The sequence below is a fragment of the Pongo abelii genome, chromosome 19 (assembly GCF_028885655.2).
Source record: "Pongo abelii isolate AG06213 chromosome 19, NHGRI_mPonAbe1-v2.0_pri, whole genome shotgun sequence".
NCBI classification, from domain to species: Eukaryota; Metazoa; Chordata; class Mammalia; order Primates; family Hominidae; genus Pongo; species Pongo abelii.
In genome coordinates this window covers 83,694,970-83,715,867 of record NC_072004.2, presented here as the reverse complement: position 1 = coordinate 83,715,867, position 20,898 = coordinate 83,694,970, and the positions used below count along the sequence as shown (strand labels likewise).

Sequence of the window (20,898 nt, the reverse complement as noted above, 5' to 3'; positions counted from 1 at the left end):
ATTTCGAGAAGCCAAGGTAGGCAGATCACTTGAGGTCAGGAGTTCAAGACCAGCTTGGCCAACATGGTGAAACCCCATCTCTACTAAAAATACAAAACTCAGCCAGGCGTGGTAACACAAGCCTGTAATCCCAGCTACTCAGGTGACTGAGGCAGGAAAATCACTTGAACCCGGGAGGCGGAAGTTGTAATGATCAGAGATTGTGCTACTGCACTCCAGCCTGGGCAACAGAGTGAGACTCCATCCCCCCAAAAAATAAATTAATTAAAATTTTAAAATTTTAAAAAGAGACTGGCTGACATATGTCATAGCTTCATATGGCCAGGTGTGACTACAGGTATGCCCAGCAGGTCACCATGGGTGAGGAGGGCAGCAGGATGCTCTATAGCCTCACTTCTCATGCCATAATGTGCAGAATCCCTGGGCTGTTTGTTTTTTGTTTTTGTTTTTTGAGACTGGATCTTACTCTGTCGCCCAGGGTGAAGTGCAGTGATGCAATCATAGCTCACTGCACGCCTAAGTCTTGTTAAAAAGCAGACGTGGGTGTAGGGTGTGAATTTGTGCACGTCTACCAAGCATGTAGGTGATATCCACCATGCTGGTTCAATGACTACACTATGAGTAGCAAACATAGGAAGGGCATACGGGCTCTGGACTCAGAGAGACCCAGATTGGAATGTCCATTCCTACCTCTTTCCAGCTCCGGTGTAACCTGGGCAACATAAGCTTCCTTATCTGTAAAATCAGGTATCAGGTTGGTGCAAAAGTAATTGTGGTTTTACTTTCAATGGCAAAAACCACAATTACTTTTGCACCAACCTAAGAAATACCTACCTCACACAGTGGTCATGTGGATTACACAGAAATATAGACAGTGCTTAGAATGTAACAATTTCTCAATAAATACCCATTATTATATTAACTATTGTTTTATAGATAGACAAGCTGAGACTCACCTTTCCCAAGTGGCTCAGACACCTGTAGCCTTAGAAATAACCACAGTGCACTGTCTGGACAAGGGAACACGTGTTTTGTGCTGCTTTATTACCTGAGTAAGGCTTATCATCTTTTTTTGTGTGATCATAAATGCATCTCAGGATATTTAGGAAATACAATGACAAAGAGGAAAATAAAGAGAAAGTGGAGAAAGAGTCACCGCTGGGTGCGGTGACTCACGCCTGAAATCCCAGCACTTTGGGAGGCCGAAGTGGGCAGATAACCTGAGGTCAGGAGTTCGAGACCAGCCTGGCCAACATGGTGAAACCCCGTCTCTTCTAAAAATACAAAAATTAGCCTGGTGTGGTAGTGGGCGCCTGTAATCCCAGCTACTCAAGAGGCTGAGGCAAGAGAATCTCTTGAACCCGTGAGGCAGAGGTTGCAGTGAGCTGAGATCGCACCACTGCACTCTAGCCTGGGTGACAGAGCAACACTCCGTCTCAAAAAAAAAAAAAAAAAAAAAAAAGAAAATGAAAACCCTGAGTCCCACGACCAGAGAGAGTCGTTGATAACATTTTGGCATATCTCCTCTAAGTCTCTGTTGATAGGACTACAAAAATAGGACTACAGAGGTCATTAAGATCTTACTGTTGATGACTTGCTTCCTGCTTTTTTTTTTCACTTACTATTATATCATAAGCATTTTCCCATTTCATTAAATGTTTTTTCAAAACATCCTATTTGGTGCCTGTTTGGCATTCCAACATCAGAATGCTGGCTTAGTTGTCCATGCAGGGAGAAGCTCAAAAGGAGTCCTGTGCACTTTCTCTCTTTCTCTCTCTCTCTCCCTCCCTCCCTCCTCATGTCCAGTGTCTGGGCTAGAAGCAAAGACAGCAGGCAGAGGAGGAGGGAGGCCCCACATGTGTGAGACCCTAGCATCACAAGGCTCTCCCTAGCTGAGCTCAATAGTCCGAGGAACCTGGAAAATTTCAATAGGAGAATTTTGTGGACCTCATCGTTGAAAGGTTTCTTGCACTCCCTGCAAATAACGCATTTAAATTTGCACAGAATGTACCATGTATCTTATTTGCCGTCTTAACTGTTTCCTGTCTGCATCTTTAATTTATTGCTGATGGACCACAGTCTTGGAACTTTGCCTTGTCCTGGAGCCTATCGCAAATGTGTCAGACAGCATTACCTTGATGATCCATCACCCTGTGGACACGCTGGACAAGGAGGGTGGTTGTAGCCTGGAGTATCAGTACAGCCCATATCATGGCTATATGGGATTCCAAAGTAGTAATCAAAACCTGGAATAGAAGCAACCGGTTAGCACCCCCACGTGGCTGCGACTCCATGTGCTTGCCTTCGTACACCCACGACAAAAATGTAATTTCCTATGATTTAATACTGCAGTGCTATAGAGTATGTAATTATAAGAGGATTTGATTAATATCCCTTTGTAGTGTGCATAGAAAATCACTTTGCTGGGTTCTGGCTGTTAGATTAGATTTGCAAAACATCTTGTGATTAGAATTAACCCAGTTTGGGAGGAAGTGGAGAGAATTATTGAACGCCTAACATCTTCAATGAAATTATGAACATACTCAGTATTTGGTGAAAACCTACTATACACATGACACTTTAAGGGATAAAAAAAAAAAAAAACAGTTGTTCTTAGCTGCCACAACCACAGAGAAAAAAAATTATAAAAAATTTTTTAGAAAGAATAAATTCTGCCTTCAAGAGACTTTTCATGTGAGGAGAAAATAAGATATACAGATTAAGCAATAAGAGATGAATAGGTGAGCCAACAAGAGTGATCAGAGGAAGTTACCCCCGATAGAGATGGTGGGACAGGGATGGGGCAGGAATCGCAAAATGCTCCTTGAAAGATACTGCCTTTCAGCTGGGACTCAAAAGGCTAGCAGAATTTGGGCTTGGAGTGGTGGAGTGAAGGTGAGGGATGGAAGGGTGTGAGCACTGAAACCCAAAGCCTTTGTGTTGAAGTTTTCTTCTGAGTTCCTCCTTCATTCTATCTCTTCTCCAGCTCAAGCTTTATTTATTTATTTATTTATTTATTTATTTATTTATTTATTGAGACGGAGTCTCGCTCTGTCACCCAGGCTAGAGTGCAGTGGGGAAATCTCGGCTCAATGCAAGCTCCGCCTCCCAGGTTCACACCATTCTCCTGCCTCAGCCTCCTGAGTAGCTGGGACTACAGGCACGTGCCACCACGCCCAGCTAATTTTTTGTATTTTTAGTAGAGATGGGTTTTCACTGTGTTAGCCAGGATGGTCTCGATCTCCTGACCTTGTGATACACCCATCTCAGCCTCCCAAAGTGCTGGGATTACAGGTGTGAGCCACCGTGCCCGGCCCAGCCCAAGCTTTTAATCAAAGGCTATAGCTGCATATGCAGCTAGAATGCAAAAATTCTCCAGAAAAGGGAAACCTTCCCCAATTACCCAGGTAACTGCTTCAGCTCTCTTTATTTCCTAGAGGTAGGTAGAACTCAAATCTCACAAAGAATTGCTATTTCTCATTAGCCTCAAATTCCAGGCCCAGGAATAGGGAGAGCTGTGTTTTCACCTTCAACTCCTGCCCCTCCAAATGCTTTTTGGCCCTCTCTATAAGCACACTTCCGAAAAGAAGCAAGCTCCCTTCAGTTCCCTGTGAGCCTCATGCTTTGGGGCCTCGGTGGCTTTGCCTGGAATTCTCGCTCTGTGTCTCTCACAGGTGAAACTGCATTAGCACTTCTCAGCCCAATTTGAGTGTGAAGTTTCCTACAGGATTTCCCTGCTCTTCACTGCATCCCGCCTGCCACAGCCCTGAACTCAACCCATTCTCCTAGTGTAGCCTACAGACTTTTTATCATCTGGGTAATACCGTCTTCCCCATTAGTGATGCACTCCTCGAGTTAGACATTAGATCTTTGCCAACCCAATATGTGGTGTATGTAGAATAACTAGTAGATGTTTGTCGTATTTTTTTTTCTTTTTGAGACGGAGTCTCACTCTGTCTCCCAGGCTGGAGTGCAGTGACATGATCTCAGCTCACTGCAACCTCCACCTCCTGGGTTCAAGCGATTCTTGTGCTTCAGCCTCCCGAGTAGCTGGGACTACAGGCACCTGCCACCACGCCCAGCTAATTTTTGTATTTTTGTAGAGATGGGATTTCAGCATGTGGGCCAGGCTGGTTGCAAACTGCTGACCTCAAGTAATCCACCTGCCTCGGCCTCCCAAAGTGCTGGGATTATAGGCATGAGCCACCACGCCCAGCCTGTTTGTTGTATTTTTAAAAAATTGATACCTTCATGCTAACTTGGTTTGTACAAATGGATTTAGCTACCCCCTAGGTACACAACATAGCCCTGAAATGCTACTGCATCCAGTATCAGGATGACTTTCCACCAAGGAGAGCAAACTTTTGCCGGAAAGGGCCAAATAGTAAACATTTTAGGTTTTGTGGGTCAGATGATCTCTGTTAAGGCCACTCAACTCTGCCATTGCAGCGCAAACACACCCACAGACAATATGTACACAAATGACTGTACATATTGGCTGTTTTCTTTCTTTTTTTTTTTTTTTTTTTGAGATGAAGTTTCAGTTTTGTTGCCTAGGCTGGAGTGGCGCAATCTCGACTCACTGCAACCTCCACCTCCTGGGTTCAAGCGGTTCCCCTGCCTCAGCCTCCCAAATAGCTGGGATTACAGGCATGCACCACCGTGCCGAGCTAATTTTTTATTTTTTTAGTAGAGACAGGGGTTCACCATGTTGGCTGATCTCAAACTCCTGACCTCAGGTGATCCACCCACCTCGGCCTCCCAAAGTGCTGGGATTACAGGCGTGATCCACCATGCTTGGCCTTGCTGTTTTCTAATAAAATTTTATTTACAAAAACAGCTAGCATACTGGATTTGGACCACAGGTCTATGCCAACCACTGATTTAAATCACAGGCATCTCATACCCCAGTGTTAGAAAGACCTCGTTGTGTTTGCAGGAGCCCTGACCTGAGGAACAGCCCAGGGCAGCAAGAGGAGCCTGGGTGCTTAGAAGGAATGTGTAAGTGTGCTTGGCATAACCCAGGGTATGTGAAGTTTTTTTCTGACTTCCTCTGTCATTCTATCTCTTCTCCAACCCAAGCTTTTAATCAAAAGATTAACCGGGCATGGTGGCGGGCGCCTGTTGTCCCAGCTACTTGGGAGGCTGAGGCATGAGAATCACTTGAACCTGGGAGGCGGAGGTTGCAGTGAGCCGAGATCATGCCACTGCACTCCAGCCTGGGAGACAGAGTGAGATGGGGAACCAGGACAGTGTACCACAGACAGGATGTAAGAGGCAGGAGGGAAAAGGAGTGAACTTGGACATAAGCATGAAGAAACCTCAGAGTGTCCATGCCAGAAGGCTTTTTGGAATTGTCTGGTCCAAAGAGCAAATAGGTAGGAGGTACTCTTTCCTTCCCACTTCCCACACCCGCAGCAGACACCAGCTCCATCATGGTACCACTTCCTGCTGCACAGGAGCTGGTCTCCGTATTCCCTCACCACAGGAATATGCCCTCAAGGTGCCAACACCTGATCTGGTCCAACCCCTCAATTGTCAAGTGACAAAACTGAAGACCAAGGAGGAAATAAGTTCTGGAGTAATTTTTAGTGAGTGCAAAAGCCAGGTCTTCACTTCCCCCATCTGCCATTTTTTTTAAAGCACGTGTGGACGATGCCACCTGGGAAAAGGGGGTCAAGGGAAGAGAGGGAGAGGAATGAGCATCAAAGGGGAGGTAAGAGTTGAAGAAGATGTCAGCCAATGGGGTTACTGACCAGTGGGTCCCTGCTGAAGGCTGGCTCCAGGCCAACCCTCTGAAAGTCATTCTCCAAATGCAAAAAACTTCTAATGCAAACCTTCCGCCAGGTCTAGGACAGAACAATTCAGCCGTTTTCCACAGAGATAGGGAGAGATACTGGGGCAGGGGAGGGGAGAAGTCTGCAAAATAGTCAGAGAATCACATTTGCTTATAAAATGGCAGAAGAGGAAGGGGCCAGGGACAGGAGAAGCCACGAAAGCTGCGATCATGGTAAACTGCCTTTAAGAGAAAGTCCACAGCTTCCTATAGGAAATGGAAAAGGTCAGTGGCACGAACTGCAACTTTGAAAAACCGTCAATAATTCAGTGAATTGGACGTTTGGAGAATCCGCCCTTCAGCAAAGTGATTTTCAGAGAACCAGCTTTGGTAGCTTGATCTTGGCCTACTTCCCCAAGGCCAGAGGGTGAGGAAGCAAAGGCTGCAGGAAGAGGCCAAGAGGCAGCATCTCCTGTTTGGGTCTATGGCCAGGTTTCCTGCTTCGGTGAATCCATCAGTCAATTTTTACTTCTTCCCAGATTAGCCGTGTCTGGACCTCAAGGGGCAGAATGTTCCCTGAGGTGTAAAGAACTGAGAGATGGCAAAAAAGCTGATGGGCCTGTGATGGGGCAGCTGGAAGGGCAAACAGGCACCAAGGAAGGACAGCCAAGGAAGATGCCAGCAAGTGGGATGTAAGGTCCCGGAGAACCCTGGTACCCCAAATGCACCCAAATGACCTTGTGAACAAAGATGTCCTAACTTAGGGTTGCCCCCAGAGACAGGATGGCTTAGCTGTTCACGGAGTCTTACACAGACCTTTATTTTCTGTTTCCCAGGTAACAAATCCCCGAAAGAATTCTTACCACGGAAGTTGGGGTGATAAGAGCCGTGGTGTCCAAGATGCCATTTGCCTGTAGAAAAACATAAGAGAGATTTTCAGAGGAATCCCCGTAGGGGTACCACAGCCCCCTGAGGAGCTGATCACACACTCAGCTCTCCATTGGCTTCGCCTTGCACTGTGGACAAGCAAAAAGAAGCTGCAATGCGGTGTACAAGCCAGGCTTTGCTCTCTGGGGCCGAGATGGTGTCCACAGGGACACATAACTCACACGGGAAACCACACTGAAAGAGGAAGACAGCCCATCACCAGGAGCCCAGAGAAGCCTGAGCCTCTGCCCCTCAAAGAGGGCTCCGCAAACACAGCAACCCCACATGGGCCCCTTCACTTTGCCCTCCTGCGCTGGGGCCCTGCAAAGGCACCAGGCGGCCCAGGGTGCAGGTGCACCGCCCCACGTCGTCTCAGAAATGTCCGCTTCCTGCCTGGTTTCATCATCTTCCTCTCTGGCCAACAACAGCAGCCTGCAGTTCAAGCACCGAGACACCTACGGGGCAGCAAATGAGGAAACTCAGACGCCCTGCTGCTCCTCGGTCTGCAAATGCGTTCAATCTGGGGGAATAATTGGGCAATGTGTGGCAAGAGCTCTGACAGTGTCAGAACTCTCTGATCTGCTCTTCCGCTCTGAGGAGTAGACCCCAGGGACGTCACCCCCATGGTGAGGGGGCAAAGAAAAGAATGTGGTACAAAGATCGAGACGCTGGCAGCATTAAACCGCTCAAACGAGAGATTAACGGGCAACCACAGGAGTATGTCTAAGTACATTATTTGTTGTGGCCTCAATAAGACACTATCAAACTATTTTTTCAAGACAACTGCATGTAGCAAAAATTAAGAATCGGTGAAGCTGGATGAAGGGCCTCTGGGAGTCCATTATTCCCTCCCTGCAACTGCTCTATGGGATTGAAAAAAAAAGATTAATAAAAATTGAGAGAAATGGGCTCTCAATTTCTCTCAATTGAGTGGCTCATGTCTGTAATCCCAGCACTTTGGGAGGCCGAGGCAGGCAGATCACATGAGGCCAGGAGTTTGAGACTAGCCTGGGCAACGTGGCAAAACCTTATCTCTACTAAAAATACAAAAATTAGCCGGGTGTGGTGGTGCACACCTGTAATCCCAACTACTCGGGAGGCTGAGGCAGAAGAATCACTTGAACCCGGGAGGTGGGGGTTGCAGGGAGCAGAGATTGAGCCACTGTACTCCAGCCTGGGCGGCAGAGTAAGACTTTGTCTCAAATAAACAAAAAAATTTGAGAGAAATGGATTAAGCATTATGTGAAATATTTGGATTAAACATTACATGGGAACATGACATTATATTAAAATTATGAAAAGTATTGTTTAATCATAAAAATTATAATATGTAAAATTATGTTACATGGAAACATAGAATAATGTGAAAGGGGGAAAAGTGGAGCCCAGTGGTATTCGCACAGCTAGGCAACACATAAACTTGGACCGAGATTAGAAGCAAAGTGTGAGTGTTGTAAATGGATCTGATATTCCTTTGGTGGGTCTTTAATTTTTCCTAAAAGTGTACTTTAGTTCATAATTTCAACAGCTGGATATGCTTAAATATCCTGTCCAGGACATGCAAAAGGTGTCGTGAGTGGTGAGGGGGTGAGGAATGGCAGCTAAACAGTCAAGCTGCAAACAGTTGCTTACTGGGAGTTTAAAGGCATGAAGACGGAGGGGCCAGTGAGGTCAAATCCAGCTCCAGAAGAAGCCAGCCCCACTTCTGCAGCATAGGGGCTGAGTCCGGAACAGCCCTGGGACCAAACCCTTCCTGGCTATGAGGTTTATTATTTATTTACTTATTTGTAGATACAGAGTCTCACTATGGTGCCCAGGCTGCTCTCGATCTCCTGGGCTCAAGGGATCCTCCCACCTCAGCCTTCCATAGTGCTGCGATTACAGGCGTGAGCCAGTTCATTCAGCTGGCTGTGAGGTTTACACGGACGCATGTAACTGGCCTAGTAAGGAGAGTCAGCCCACAGTGGCAGTTTCACAAATGGTGTCTTGGTGTTGATGTTGTTAACATAATGACTCCTTGGGGTATGGGAAGAAAGGGTTTGCAAAAAGAGAAGTGTGGGACCTTAATTGGTCTCTCCTACAGCCTGGGACTTACCCCTTCTGGGACAAAGAATGCCGCACTCCAGGTTGAGCTTCCATAAAAGGATATCAGGCTCTTTAACCCAGAGTGGGATAAAAAGGCCAATAGCAGAGGCACCAGCCCTGGGTCTGGGTAGAACAACCTCCCACAGGTTCACACGGTTCAGACACCCAAGTCATGCCCACAGGGCTACCCGCTTGTGGTCGCACCCTCCCTCCCTTGCAATTTCCTGTATGGTGGAGGAGGCAGGGATCCCAAGGGGTCCAGCTCTTTGAGAGTTAGACTAACAAACGCAGGCAGCTGAGGATACTTCTGGGAATACTGGGCTGTCTTGGCTCCTGGAGGGGAGAAGGGCAGTGAGGCAGAGCCTCAGGGCAAGGCTGGGAACAGATACACCTGCCTAGACCTGGCCTCCACCCCTCCAGGTTAGGCGGCTTCTCTTCACCGGTCTGAAACTCCGTTCTCTTGCCAATACAATAATCATCTTCATGCCAATAAACACTCAGCCCAGTGCCTAGCACATAATAAATGCTGAGTAAGAGATGCCTAAAAAAATGTTTTAAAGGAGAGGAAGTCATTGGACAATGTGGCAGACGTTGCTGGTCTCCCAGCGATGCCCACGTCCCCGTGTATCCTGCTAATAGAACGGTGGTTTTGTTCAAAGGGAGGGAGATTACCATGCCCAAGTTCAAGTCAGTCACTACAATGCTGTCCCCACTTTCTCAATCTGGGAGTGCAGCAGTGAGGCGTGGCCAAAAGACCCAGCTCTGGCCAATAAGATGTAAGTGCAATTCTTGGGGCGCGGGCGGAGCTGAGCCACCTCCCTTCTCTTCTTCCTTCCTTGAGCCAAATCGTGGTTCAGGGGCTTAAAGTCGCTGGATGGCAGTCCTGAGGCAGCGAGCATGAGGACAAACACCAAACACCAACATGCTAAGGATGGCAGAGCAGAAAGATCGAGTGAGAGCACCTGGGTCCCGGCAGCATCTTTGAGCAGCTGAATTAATGAAAGCAACCACTTACCACAAAACTTGCTATAATGGGAGGAAAATAGCTCCATGTATGTTTTAATTCACTGTTAGGTCTTTTCAGTTCCTTATAGCTGAGAGCATCCCTAACTCACACAGCAAGACATGAACAGGAAAGCAGACAGGCAGTATGTTGGGAATTTGCAAACACAAGGTAGCTGCCACTGCAGTAAATGCAACAGGCAGACAGGGCCCAGAGTTACCTATCATCCCAGTGACGTAACCCGCCTGCTGCAGCACCTCTGCCAAGGTGGTCTCGTTGAGCGGAAGGCCTCCCACAGAGGTGACTGCAAAGTTGCGCGTGACTCCATTGCGAAGGCCAAGCCGGCCGGTGAGCAAGGAAGCCCGGGAGGGTGAGCAGGTGGAGGCAGCTGCATGGAAATCCACAAACCTGCAGGGAAAGGACAGTGGTCAGGACCGCATCAACCACAGGAAGCCAGAGTAAAAGAAAAGGCAGTGCCCACTCAGTTCCTGCAATTTCAGTGCTCAAAGATCAAAGATCAAAGATCACCCAGTCATGGAACAAGTCAGGAAATGGGATTTCTGGCAGGGCGCGGTGGCTCACCCCTGTAATCCCAACACTTTGAGAGGCCGAGGTGGGAGGATCACCTGAGGTCAGGAGTTCAAGACCAGCCTGGCCAACATGGTGAAACCCCGTCTCTACTAAAAATATAAAAATTAGCTGGGCGCAGTGGCGTGCGCCTGTAGTCCCAGCTATTCAGGAGACTGACACAGGAGAATCGCTTGAACCTGGGAGGCGGAGGTTGCGGAGAGCCAAGATCACGCCACTGCACTCCAGCCTGGGTGACAGGAGCGAGACTCCATCTCAAAAAAGAAAACAAAACAAAACAAAAAAAGGAAATAGGATTTCTGGGTTTCAGGAAAAAGAAACCCAGAGAGGTAACACAAGTAGTCCAAGTTTCCACAACTCATTCAAATGGATTTAATCCAACAAATTCAATCTTATTTATTAGAAGATTCCACATTTCAAACGTGCCTACTTACTAACGTATTTTTTTAATCCCAAAATCAATACTTGAGGTGATTTAGGGTCATTTGCGGATCTAGGCAGACCTGCAAAAAGTTTGAGTAGCTTTGGTGCACACATTCTCAGTGGAGGCTGAACAAGGTGACCTCTCCCTTCTGGTTTCAGCTCTCATATCACACTGTAAACAAATGTCCTCACAGTCTATTTAGAGCCACGGCTTTTGCATTTTTGTGTTTTGTGTTGGTGGTTTCACTGTGGAAAATGGCCCCCAGATGTAGCGCCTAAGTGCTGTGTAGTGTTCCTAAGCTCTCAAAGGCTTTGATGTGCCTTATAGAGAAAATGTATGTGTCAGGACCAGGTGCGGTGGCTCACGCCTGTAATCCCAGCACTTTGGGAGGCTGAGGCAGGTGGATCACTTGAGGTCAGGAGTTCAAGACCAGCCTGGTAAACATGGTGAAACCCTGTCTCTACCAATAATATTTTTTTAAAAATTAGCCGGGTGTGGTGGCGGGTGCCTGTAACCCCAGCTACTTGGGAGGCCAAGGCAGGAGAATCGCTTCAACCCAGGAGGCAGAGGTTGCAGTGAGCCGAGGTTGCAAAATACAGTTATGTATTAATTTAATTAGTGAATGAAAATGTTGTGAACAGATGCCCACAGGAAGCTAACTCCATATTTTCCCTTGGAGCAAAAGAGTCAGTATTCCCTAATTCAGTACTCACGGTGGCTTGATAGAACATAACTATTATCAATAACAAGAATTGACTGAGGTCGGGCGCAGTGGTTCACTCCTTTAATCCCAGCACTTTGGGAGGCCGAGGCAGGTGGATCACCTGAGGTCAGGAGTTGGAGACCAGCCTGGCCAACATGGCGAAACCCCGTCTCTACAAAAAATACAAAAATCAGCCAGGCATGGTGGTGCATGCCTGTAACCCCAGCTACTTGGGAGGCTGAGGCAGGAGAATCACTTGAACCCTGGGGTCGGAGGTTGCAGTGAGCTAAGATCACGTCACTTCACTCCAGTCTGGACAACAGAGCAAGACTCGGTATCAAAAAATTTTAAAAAAGAATTGACTGAATCTATTACCTATTACTGTATGCCCAGTCCTTTTTTAGACATTGTTGAGAAATACAAAAGAATTCTAGCCGTTATCCTACCCTCAAGGAACATGCAGAAACAAGACATTGAGTGACAAGACGTGAGCAAATTTAAGTCACAACAATGCACAATGGTATGTAATTAAGACCCCAAATAGATGGATAGAGCCATAGGAAATGGAGATAAGGAACGCTCTAGGATTGAGATCCGGAGAAAGAACTGGATGACGGTCCAAGGTTTAGAGAAATCTCCACACAGGAAGTGGCACAGAGGTTGGAATCAATCTAAAAGATGGGACTGTTATGAACACTTCAAAAAGCACAAGGACAGGCACTCCTGGTGGAGGAACAGCATGATATTCTTATTTTTGCAAAAGGAAACACTGAAAGGATACAGCAGAAGCTAATAAAAGAATGGTTTCCCACAAGGGGAGGGAGAAACAGTACGTGGAGGGGGAAAGCAAGATTCTCTGGACTATGTTGTTATACAGTTTGACTTTCGCACTTTGTAAATGTTTGACATGGCCAAAAAGTAGAATTAAACCACAAGGGAAAAACAAGCAGACCCTGTAATTAAAAAAAAAAAAACAAAACGCTGAAACAAATAAATCCAATCATATAATAAACAGTAATATGACCACACAGAGGAAAGAATCATTTCAAGTAATATTAGCACCCAGTGTTCTGGTTGTACAACATTAATGGGATATAATCTAAGGACAAAGAGAACCACAAAGAAAGCTTAAACTTCACTCAGTAGCTGTTCCACTGGTGGCAATATTGGGTTCAGGATTTTGAAACTACTTTTATGTGATATGGTAGAGTAAAGCAAACAAGTAATTATATTAATGTTCCTAATCAGGAACCGAGATTTCCAGGGTAAAAGGTAAAGATATAAAATAAAAGAAGATAATAAAAAACCTATAATGTTAAAACTAATACAGAAGTCATTATGAACTCATGCTTTTTAAAAATATAGATCTCCTAGCTACTATCTGCTGAAAGGGCCTAGAATCATTGACACACCTGTAGCAATGAGGATGCTACACCTCTTTGTTTTAAACACCATCCTGCAGTAAAAGGAATCGGCTCTCCTTGGAGAAATAGTTAATTCCAGATTTGAGGAAGGAGAAGTACCAGGGGAGTCTGGGACATCTGCTTGTGCCAGGAAGCAAAGACCCAAGAGCCAACTTCCAGGGGCTCCTCCTGGCCAAACTTGGGATAATGTGGGCATCAGAAAACAATTAGGCCTGGCGTGGTGGCTCACACCTGTGATCCCAGAACTTTGGGAGGCTGAGGCAGGTGGATCACTTGAGGCCAGGAGTTCGAGACCAGCCTGGCCAACATGGCGAAACTCGGAGTCTACTAAAAATACAAAAAAATAGCCGGACATGGTGGCACATGCCTGTGATTCCAGCTACTCAGGAGGCTGAAGCACGAGAACCGCTTGAACCCGGGAGGCAGAGGTTGCAGTGAGCCGAGATCGCACCACTGTACTCCAGCTTGGGAGACAGAGCAAGACTCAGTTACAAAAAAAAAAAAAGAACAATTAGTGTATTTGATTGTAAGCCATGAATAAATAAAAATCCATTAGTTCACACTGACACTCAGAAAAATTCATTTACCACCATTAGAAAAGAATGTTATGCCAACTCCACACCCTAAAAATTTATAATTAAACATTCATCTTGACACTTTAGAAGGATCATAGTCATCACTAGGTGATGAGGGAAAGCACTCCTTTGCAGAAGCTTGCCAGGCAAGTCGGACTCAGGGAAGGGATGGCAGGCTCAGGAAATCACCATTTTTGCAACCCCACCTCCACCTCACCCAACCCTCATCTATTTTTTTTTTCTTTTGGGGCAGCCAAATCAACCCATCCCCCAGCTAATAACTGATGATCAGTGGATGTGTTGGGAGTGGTTGTTCAGAGTGTCAACCGCGGAGCATCATAAACTGGACACAGCTGGTGATCCCCACCTTATAAAATGATTAAGTTTAGTGTCATGCACAACGGGTACCCTGACCTCGTACATCTCCTGATGGGATGCAAGATGAAGTTTATAAAATCAAGGATTCTTGCCAAAAACGTTTACCCTGAATCTAATCAAACCTCTAGATCTAATTTCCAGGTTACAGGAAATACAGCTCATAGAAAAACAAATTAAATGATACCACAAGGAAGTAATTTAACAAACCAGTATTTTGATATTCTACAAGAAAACTGGTCTAGTCTCTTCAAAAAGTCGACATCAAGGGATAAAATGGGATTGGGGTGGGTAGTAACCTACATTAAAGACAATAAAGAGACAAAACCAAATGTAATATGTGAGCCTTGATTGGCCTGCAGTTCAAATAAACTAACAATACATTTGAGGATAATTAAGGGAATTTTAATACAGACCCAATGTAAGACATCAGGGAATTTTTGTTCATTTTCTGAGTATAATAACAGTATTATAGGCATATGGAAGAATAATATTCCTCTTTTTTATTTTTTTAATTTTAATTTTTATTTATTTTTCTCTTTTTGAGACAGTCTCGCTCTGTCACCCAGGCTGGAGTGCAGTGGTGCGATCTTGGCTCACTGCAACCTCCACCTCCCGGGTTCAAGCGATTCTTCTGCCTCAGCCTCCCAACTGAGAGCTGTAGCTGGGATTACAGGCACGCGCCACCACGCCCGGCTACAAAGTGGCTAATTTTATGTTATGTATATATCACTTCATTTAAAAAAAAAAAAAAATCCTACAGACTGAGTGGAGAATGCTCAAAGAGAATCTCTTAGGCAGGGGCCTTGGCCCCTTAAGCTGGCTGTCAGGAGGTCTTCAGGAGAGAAAGCTACTGATTTATAACAAAGGGATTCATTTATCATTTCACTCATTACAAAAATATTTACTGAGCTGCAACAGCTACTGGGGCAGACCCTGTAATCCATGTTAAGGAAGCAAAGAAACAGTCCCTATACTCGATGACCTTCCAGTTTCATTTTCAAACGAAAGTCCAAGGAGGTCGTTTCCATTTTACAATGAATAGTTATAACCATTTATTTAGCTTGAACTATGAACAGGGCGCTTTACATGTGCTAAGTCATTTAACGGCATTAAATGCCCCTCCTGGGAGAGCCCTAGGATGGGCTCATATAAGGATTCCCATATATAGATGAAGAAACTGAGGCAGAGGGAGGTTAAAGACCTTGCCTCACACTGCTGGAAGGGGTAGAGCCACAATTTGTATCCAGGCAGATCCAGTCCATGCTCCTGGCCGTGGCACTATACAGTCAGGTATCCAAGGGCACACCCTGGGACTCAGGCGTGTCTGATTCCAAATCCTATGCAGGTGCCATTAAACCATGCTGCCTCTACTAAGAACTCCAGAAGCTTGTCTTGAAAGTTGAAGGGAAGGGGCAGGGGAGACTGGCCCACTCCACAGCCAGTCTTGGAAGGAGGAAACTGAGATAAAGTAAAGTTTTAAAGCGGAGAGGAAAATGTCCTCAGTCCCCCTGGCCTAATGTAAGGGAGGAGAGAAAAATGAATTTGGCTTGGGCATGAGAAGAGACCTTGAGGCTTAACCATCCAAAGACAGGTGTGGGACACACACACACACACACTAAAAACACACATGTATACAACACACATGCATGCACACACACACACATCTTCAAATACAGCTCAATGTGAATGGAGGAAAGTACTAACTGGGCCTGGGGAAGGCCTCTTGAAATCAGATGACACAACACTGGAATGATCTATTCAGGGAAGCCAGTTTTTCAAGGTTTTTGTACCCTAAAAAACATCTAGAGAAAAACCAGGCACCTGAATGCCTGGGGGTTTTCCTCGGAGACCTGCCTGAAGACAGAAGTTTCCTGGAGCGAGCCGTGCTGGGATTCTAGGAATGTATGCTTTTGGAAAGAAGAGTTTCTGCTGGCTGGGAGCAGTGGCTCACACCTCTAATCCCAGCACTTTAGGAGGCCAAGGCGGGCGGATCACCTGAGGTCGGGAGTTCGAGACCAGCCCGACCAACACGGAGAAACCCCGTCTCTACTAAAAATACGAAATTAACTGGGCGTGGTGGCACATGCCTGTAGTCTCAGCTACTCAGGAGGCTGAGGCAGGAGAATCACTGGAATCCAGGGGGCGGAGGTTGCGGTGAACTGAGACCGTACCATTGCCCTCCAACCTGGGTAACAAGAGCGAAACTCCATCTCAAAACAATAAATAAATAAATAAATAAAATAGAAGGCTTTCTGCTTAGCTTCCTAATCTCCAGGTGCCTGTTCGGGGTCATGATCATCCAGTCAGCACCTTGCTTCTGGAAACCTTCCTCCTTTGCCTCCCAGGAGACCTGTCTTCATCCTCCTTTGGCATCCCTGATGGCTGCTGTTCTCCCTCCATTGTGGGCCTGTCTTCCTTTGTCCATCTCTAAGATGATGGATGTGCCCAGGCTCCCTCCCCAGCCCTCTTTTTACTTCTAGTCCACTCACACACTCTGGGAAGTCTCAGACAGCCCCACTCTCTAAACTAATGCCTAAAAGCTGATGATCTCCAAATCCGTATTTCCAGTTCAGACTTCATGTGGAGACCACCTTCGCTCCCCTCCCCTCCCGGACATCTCTTCTTGGCACCTTAAACGCAATAATCCAGGGCTGCCCTCAGTGTCTTCCCCTCCAAAAATTGCTCCCATCTGCCATCCGGGGAGCGGTGCCACCACCATCCACCCCACATCCCAGCAGAGAACCCATCAGGGCTGCCTAGACGCTTCACTCCCGCTCATTCTCCATGACAGGTGGTCACCAAGTTCTATCAATTCTCCCAGATCTGTCCTCCCTCTCTGCCACCCACTATCACGGCCTCCATAGAGGTCCTTAGGAGCTAGAGTCAAGGTTATTACAGGAGCCTGATCTTCCTGTCACCTCACGTCACCCTCCACACTAGTACAAATGTTTTTCTTTTTCTTTTCTTATTTATTTATTTATTTATTTGAGACAGAGTCTCGTCCTGTTGCCCAGGCTAGAATGCAGTGATGCTGCAATCTCAGCTCACTGCAACCTCCACCTCCTGGGTTCAAGTGATTCTCCTACCTCAGCCTCCTGAGTACCTAAGATTACAGATGCGTGCCACCATGCCCAGCTAATTTTTATATTTTTAATAGAAATGGGGTTTCGCCATGTTGGCAAGGCTGGTCTCAAATTCCTGGCCTCAAGTGATCCTCCCGCCTTGGCCTCCCAAAGTGCTGGGATTACAGGCATGAGCCACTGTGCCCAACCCAAATGTTTTTCCATAATGCAAATTTGATCACACCAATTCCTTATTGGAAAACATGATCTTGGCCAGGCGTGGTGGTTCACGCCTGTAATCCCAGCACTTTGGGAGGCCAAGGTGGGTGGATCACTTTAGGTCAGGAGTTCAAGACCAGCCTGGCCAACATAGTGAAACCCTGTCCCTACTAAAAATACAAAAATGAGCCAGATGTGGCAGCGGGTGTCTGTAGTCCCAGCTACTCAGGAGACTGCGGCAGGAGAATCGCTTGAATCCGGGAGGCAGAGGTTGCAGTGAGCTGAGATAGCGCCACTGCACTGCAGCCTGGGCGACAGAGTGAGACTCTGTCTTAAAAAAAAAAGAAAAAAGAAAAGAAAAGAAAGAAGGCCAGGTGCAGTGGCCGACACCTGTAATCCCAGCACTTTGGGAGGCCGAGGCAGGCGGATCACCTGAGGTCAGGAGATCGAGACCATCCTGGCCAACATAGTGAAACCCCGTCTCTACTAAAAATACAAAAATTAGCCAGGTGTGGTGGTGGGTGTCTGTAGTCCCAGCTACTCGGGAGGCTGAGGCAGAAGAATTGCTTGAAACTGGGAGGCAGAGGTTGCAGCGAGCTGAGATAGCACCACTGCACTCCAGCCTGGGCGACAGAGTGAGACTCCATCTCAAAAAAAGAAAAGAAAAACATGATCTTGTTCTTCCTGCTTCTCTGGGCTTATCTGCTGCCCCTGACACCTGCACATCTTATGCCCCCAACACACCACGTCACTCCCATGCATCTGTGCCTTTGCACACGCTGTTCTCCCCACTGGGAATGTCTCTCCCCACTATCCTACTTTCCATTCATTGGCAAATCCCAGCTGTCTTCAAGGCCTACATCAAAAGTTCAAATGTTAGCACTTCAATGACTTCCTCCCTGATCTTTCGTCCTGCAACCTATCTGCCACAACCCAATACCTGCACAGAAGCGGGGTCTCCCTTCTCCATGTAATTATGTATCATTTGACATATATCTTTTCTTTGTTTTTTTTTTGAGACAGAGTCTCACTCTGTTGCCCAGGCTGGAGTGCAGTGGTGTAATCTCAGCTCACTGCAAGCTCCGCCTTCCAGGTTCATGCCATTCTCCTGCCTCAGCCTCCTGCGTAGCTGGGATGACAGGCACCCACCACCACACCCGGCTAATTTTTTTTTTTTTGTATTTTTAGTAGAGACGGGGTTTCACCATGTTAGCCAGGATAGTCTCAATCTCCTGACCTTAAGTTCCGCCCGTCTCAGCCTCCCAAAGTGCTGGGATTACAGGCGTGAGCCACCACGCCCAGCCGACATATCTCATAACACTCAACTACGACAGTGATCATTGCTTGAGTCCAGGAGTTCGAGACCCAGCCTGGGCAATATAGGGAGACTCCCGTCTCTACAAAATATTTAAAAATTAGCCAGGTGTGGTGATACACGCCTGTAGTCCCAGCTACTTGGTGGGGCTGAGGTGGGAGGATGGCTTGAGCCCAGGAGTTAGAGGCTGCAGTGACCACTGCACTCCAACCTGGGGGACAGAGTGAGACCCTGTCTCAATAAGTAAATAAATAAATGCCACAAATGCTTTGACATGCCTTCCATTGAGAGGTGGGGTCTATGTCCCCTCCCCTTGAATCTGAGTGGGTTCTGTGACTGCACTGACCAATAGAATAACGTGGCAGTGAGTGACCCTATATGCCAGTTGCTGGGCTCAGGCCTTACAAGACTGGCAGCTTCTACCTCCTGTCTGGAAACACTCTGTGAGCCGCCATATAAGAAGCTGAACCACCCAGAGACCATCACGTTGCAGAGGCCGTCTGTAGGTCCTCTGGACGGTGATCCCAGCTCAGACCTTCCCCGTGGAGATGTCCACCATGGGAGCAAGGCCATCTCAGACCTCCCAGCCTGACCATCTGCTTGCTACACTCCACGAGGCGACCTTAGTCAACGCCCAGTACTAAAGAATTGCCCAACCAAGGAGTGCCTGAATTCCTCACCGCAAAGATCATGGGCTCTAAGAAAATGGTTGTTGCTTGAACCTGAGGTTGGGGCTGGCTTGTTACTCAGCAATACACAGCCAGAAGAACGTCTGTGTCTCTCATAAGATAATGTTTGGTTCACTATGAAGTCTCCAGCACAGCAAAGAATAAATGGGCTGCTACCAAATGTGTGCTGATTGGATGACGCCACTATCCTCTTTGCTTTCATACCACATAACAAGGCTTGCTAAAGAGACCTGGGCCTTGGTCCCCGAAGATGGGTTCATTCCCTGACGCTGTTTTTCAAGGTGACAAAAGCAATGGACATCATCAGAAAGCAGTGAAATTGCACTGTGAGAGCCCAGCCCTGTCCATCTGGAAGCCTGGCCTGGCCTTGAAACCACAGTCTTAGAAGCAGGCCGTTGATCCCTCTGTCTGACAGAATGAGGGCAGGCAAGGTGTGTGCGCCAACATATGCACCGACGGGTTGGGTGAGGTCCTCCCTCCAGAACCTCAGGGAGCTCCTGGTGCCATCCCGGCCACCTCTTCCTTCCTGACTATCGGTCTCCTGGGGACTAGAAGAAACACTGAAGCTTTCTTCCCTCCATCACTGGGGGCCTGGGGTAAAATTTCCCAGGCACAGGTTTCTTTCAAAGCGTCCTTGGCAGCCACACATATTGGGACCACCGGGACCCAACTTCTGAGCCCGGGATGTGGATGTGGCTGGTAGCTAGTAACTGCCACCCTTTGATGTCCAAATCGAGTTCTAGCTATTGCTCACAATTTTGCTCCCCAAATGTTCATCTCTACCCAGCTTTTTCTGTTCCCTTCCTCCTGAGACTGAAGCACAAGGATCCTCCCGGCTCACACTCCTAAACCTTCCTTATAACTACTCTTATTACTCTTTTATTATTATTATTATTATTATTGAGACAGAGTTTTGCTCTTGTTGCCCAGGCTGGAGTGCAATGGCACAATCTCGGCTCACTGCAACCTCTACCTCCCAGGTTCAAGCAATTCTCTTGCCTCAGCCTCCCAAGTAGCTGGGATTACAGGCGCACACCACCATGCTCGGCTAATTTTATATTTTTAGTAGAGGTGGGGTTTTGCCATGTTGGCCAGGCTGGTCTCGAACTCCTGACCTCAGGTGATCTGCCCGCCTTGGCCTCCCAAAGTGCTGGGATTACAGGCATGAGCCACCATGCCTGGCCTCTTCTTACTCTTTTTTTTTTTTTTTTTTTTTTTTTGAGACAGAGTCTCGCTCTGTCACCCAGGCTGGAGCGCAGTGGTGCAATCTCCTCTCACTGCAAGCTCTGCCTCCTGGGTTCACGCCATTCTCCTACCTCAGCCTCTCGAGTACCTGGGACTACAGGTGTCTGCCACCATGCCCGGCTAATTTTTTTGTTGTTGTATTTTTAGTAGAGACGGGGTTTCACCATGTTAGCCAGGATGGTCTCGATCTCCTGACCTCATGATCCACCCGCCTTGGCCTCCCAAAATGCTGGGATTACAGGCATGAGCCACTGGGCCCGGCCCTCTTATTACTCTTATAGCTGACATTTATGAAACACTTACTATAATCCAGGCACTTTTCCAAGCACTTCACATATATTAAGTCATAAGCTTCTGTTGCCTCTGGCTTCACTTTGGTCAGAATTTGTAGCTCTGTACAAGCTGGCCCAAGCTTGCTGGTGTTGTCTCTTTATCCAGCACAGCAGAACCAGCTTCATAACTCATGGAACCCAGTAAAATATGAA

At 47.0% G+C, this 20,898-nt stretch overlaps 1 protein-coding gene across 5 annotated transcripts in view; it reads right to left on the bottom strand.

Annotated features, from left to right (window-relative positions):
- ARSG (arylsulfatase G) overlaps window positions 1-20,898 on the bottom strand; it is a 151,002-nt gene that overhangs the window by 57,798 nt on the left and 72,306 nt on the right. For all 5 annotated transcript variants that reach the window (XM_063718916.1, XM_024234748.3, XM_054537311.2 and 2 more), the window contains exons 3-5: window positions 10,012-10,199; window positions 6,640-6,687; window positions 2,135-2,246 (exon numbers count right to left, since the gene is read on the bottom strand). In XM_063718916.1, the coding sequence (XP_063574986.1) occupies window positions 2,135-2,246; window positions 6,640-6,687; window positions 10,012-10,199 (348 nt within the window). The remainder of the gene's footprint in view (window positions 1-2,134; window positions 2,247-6,639; window positions 6,688-10,011; window positions 10,200-20,898) is intronic.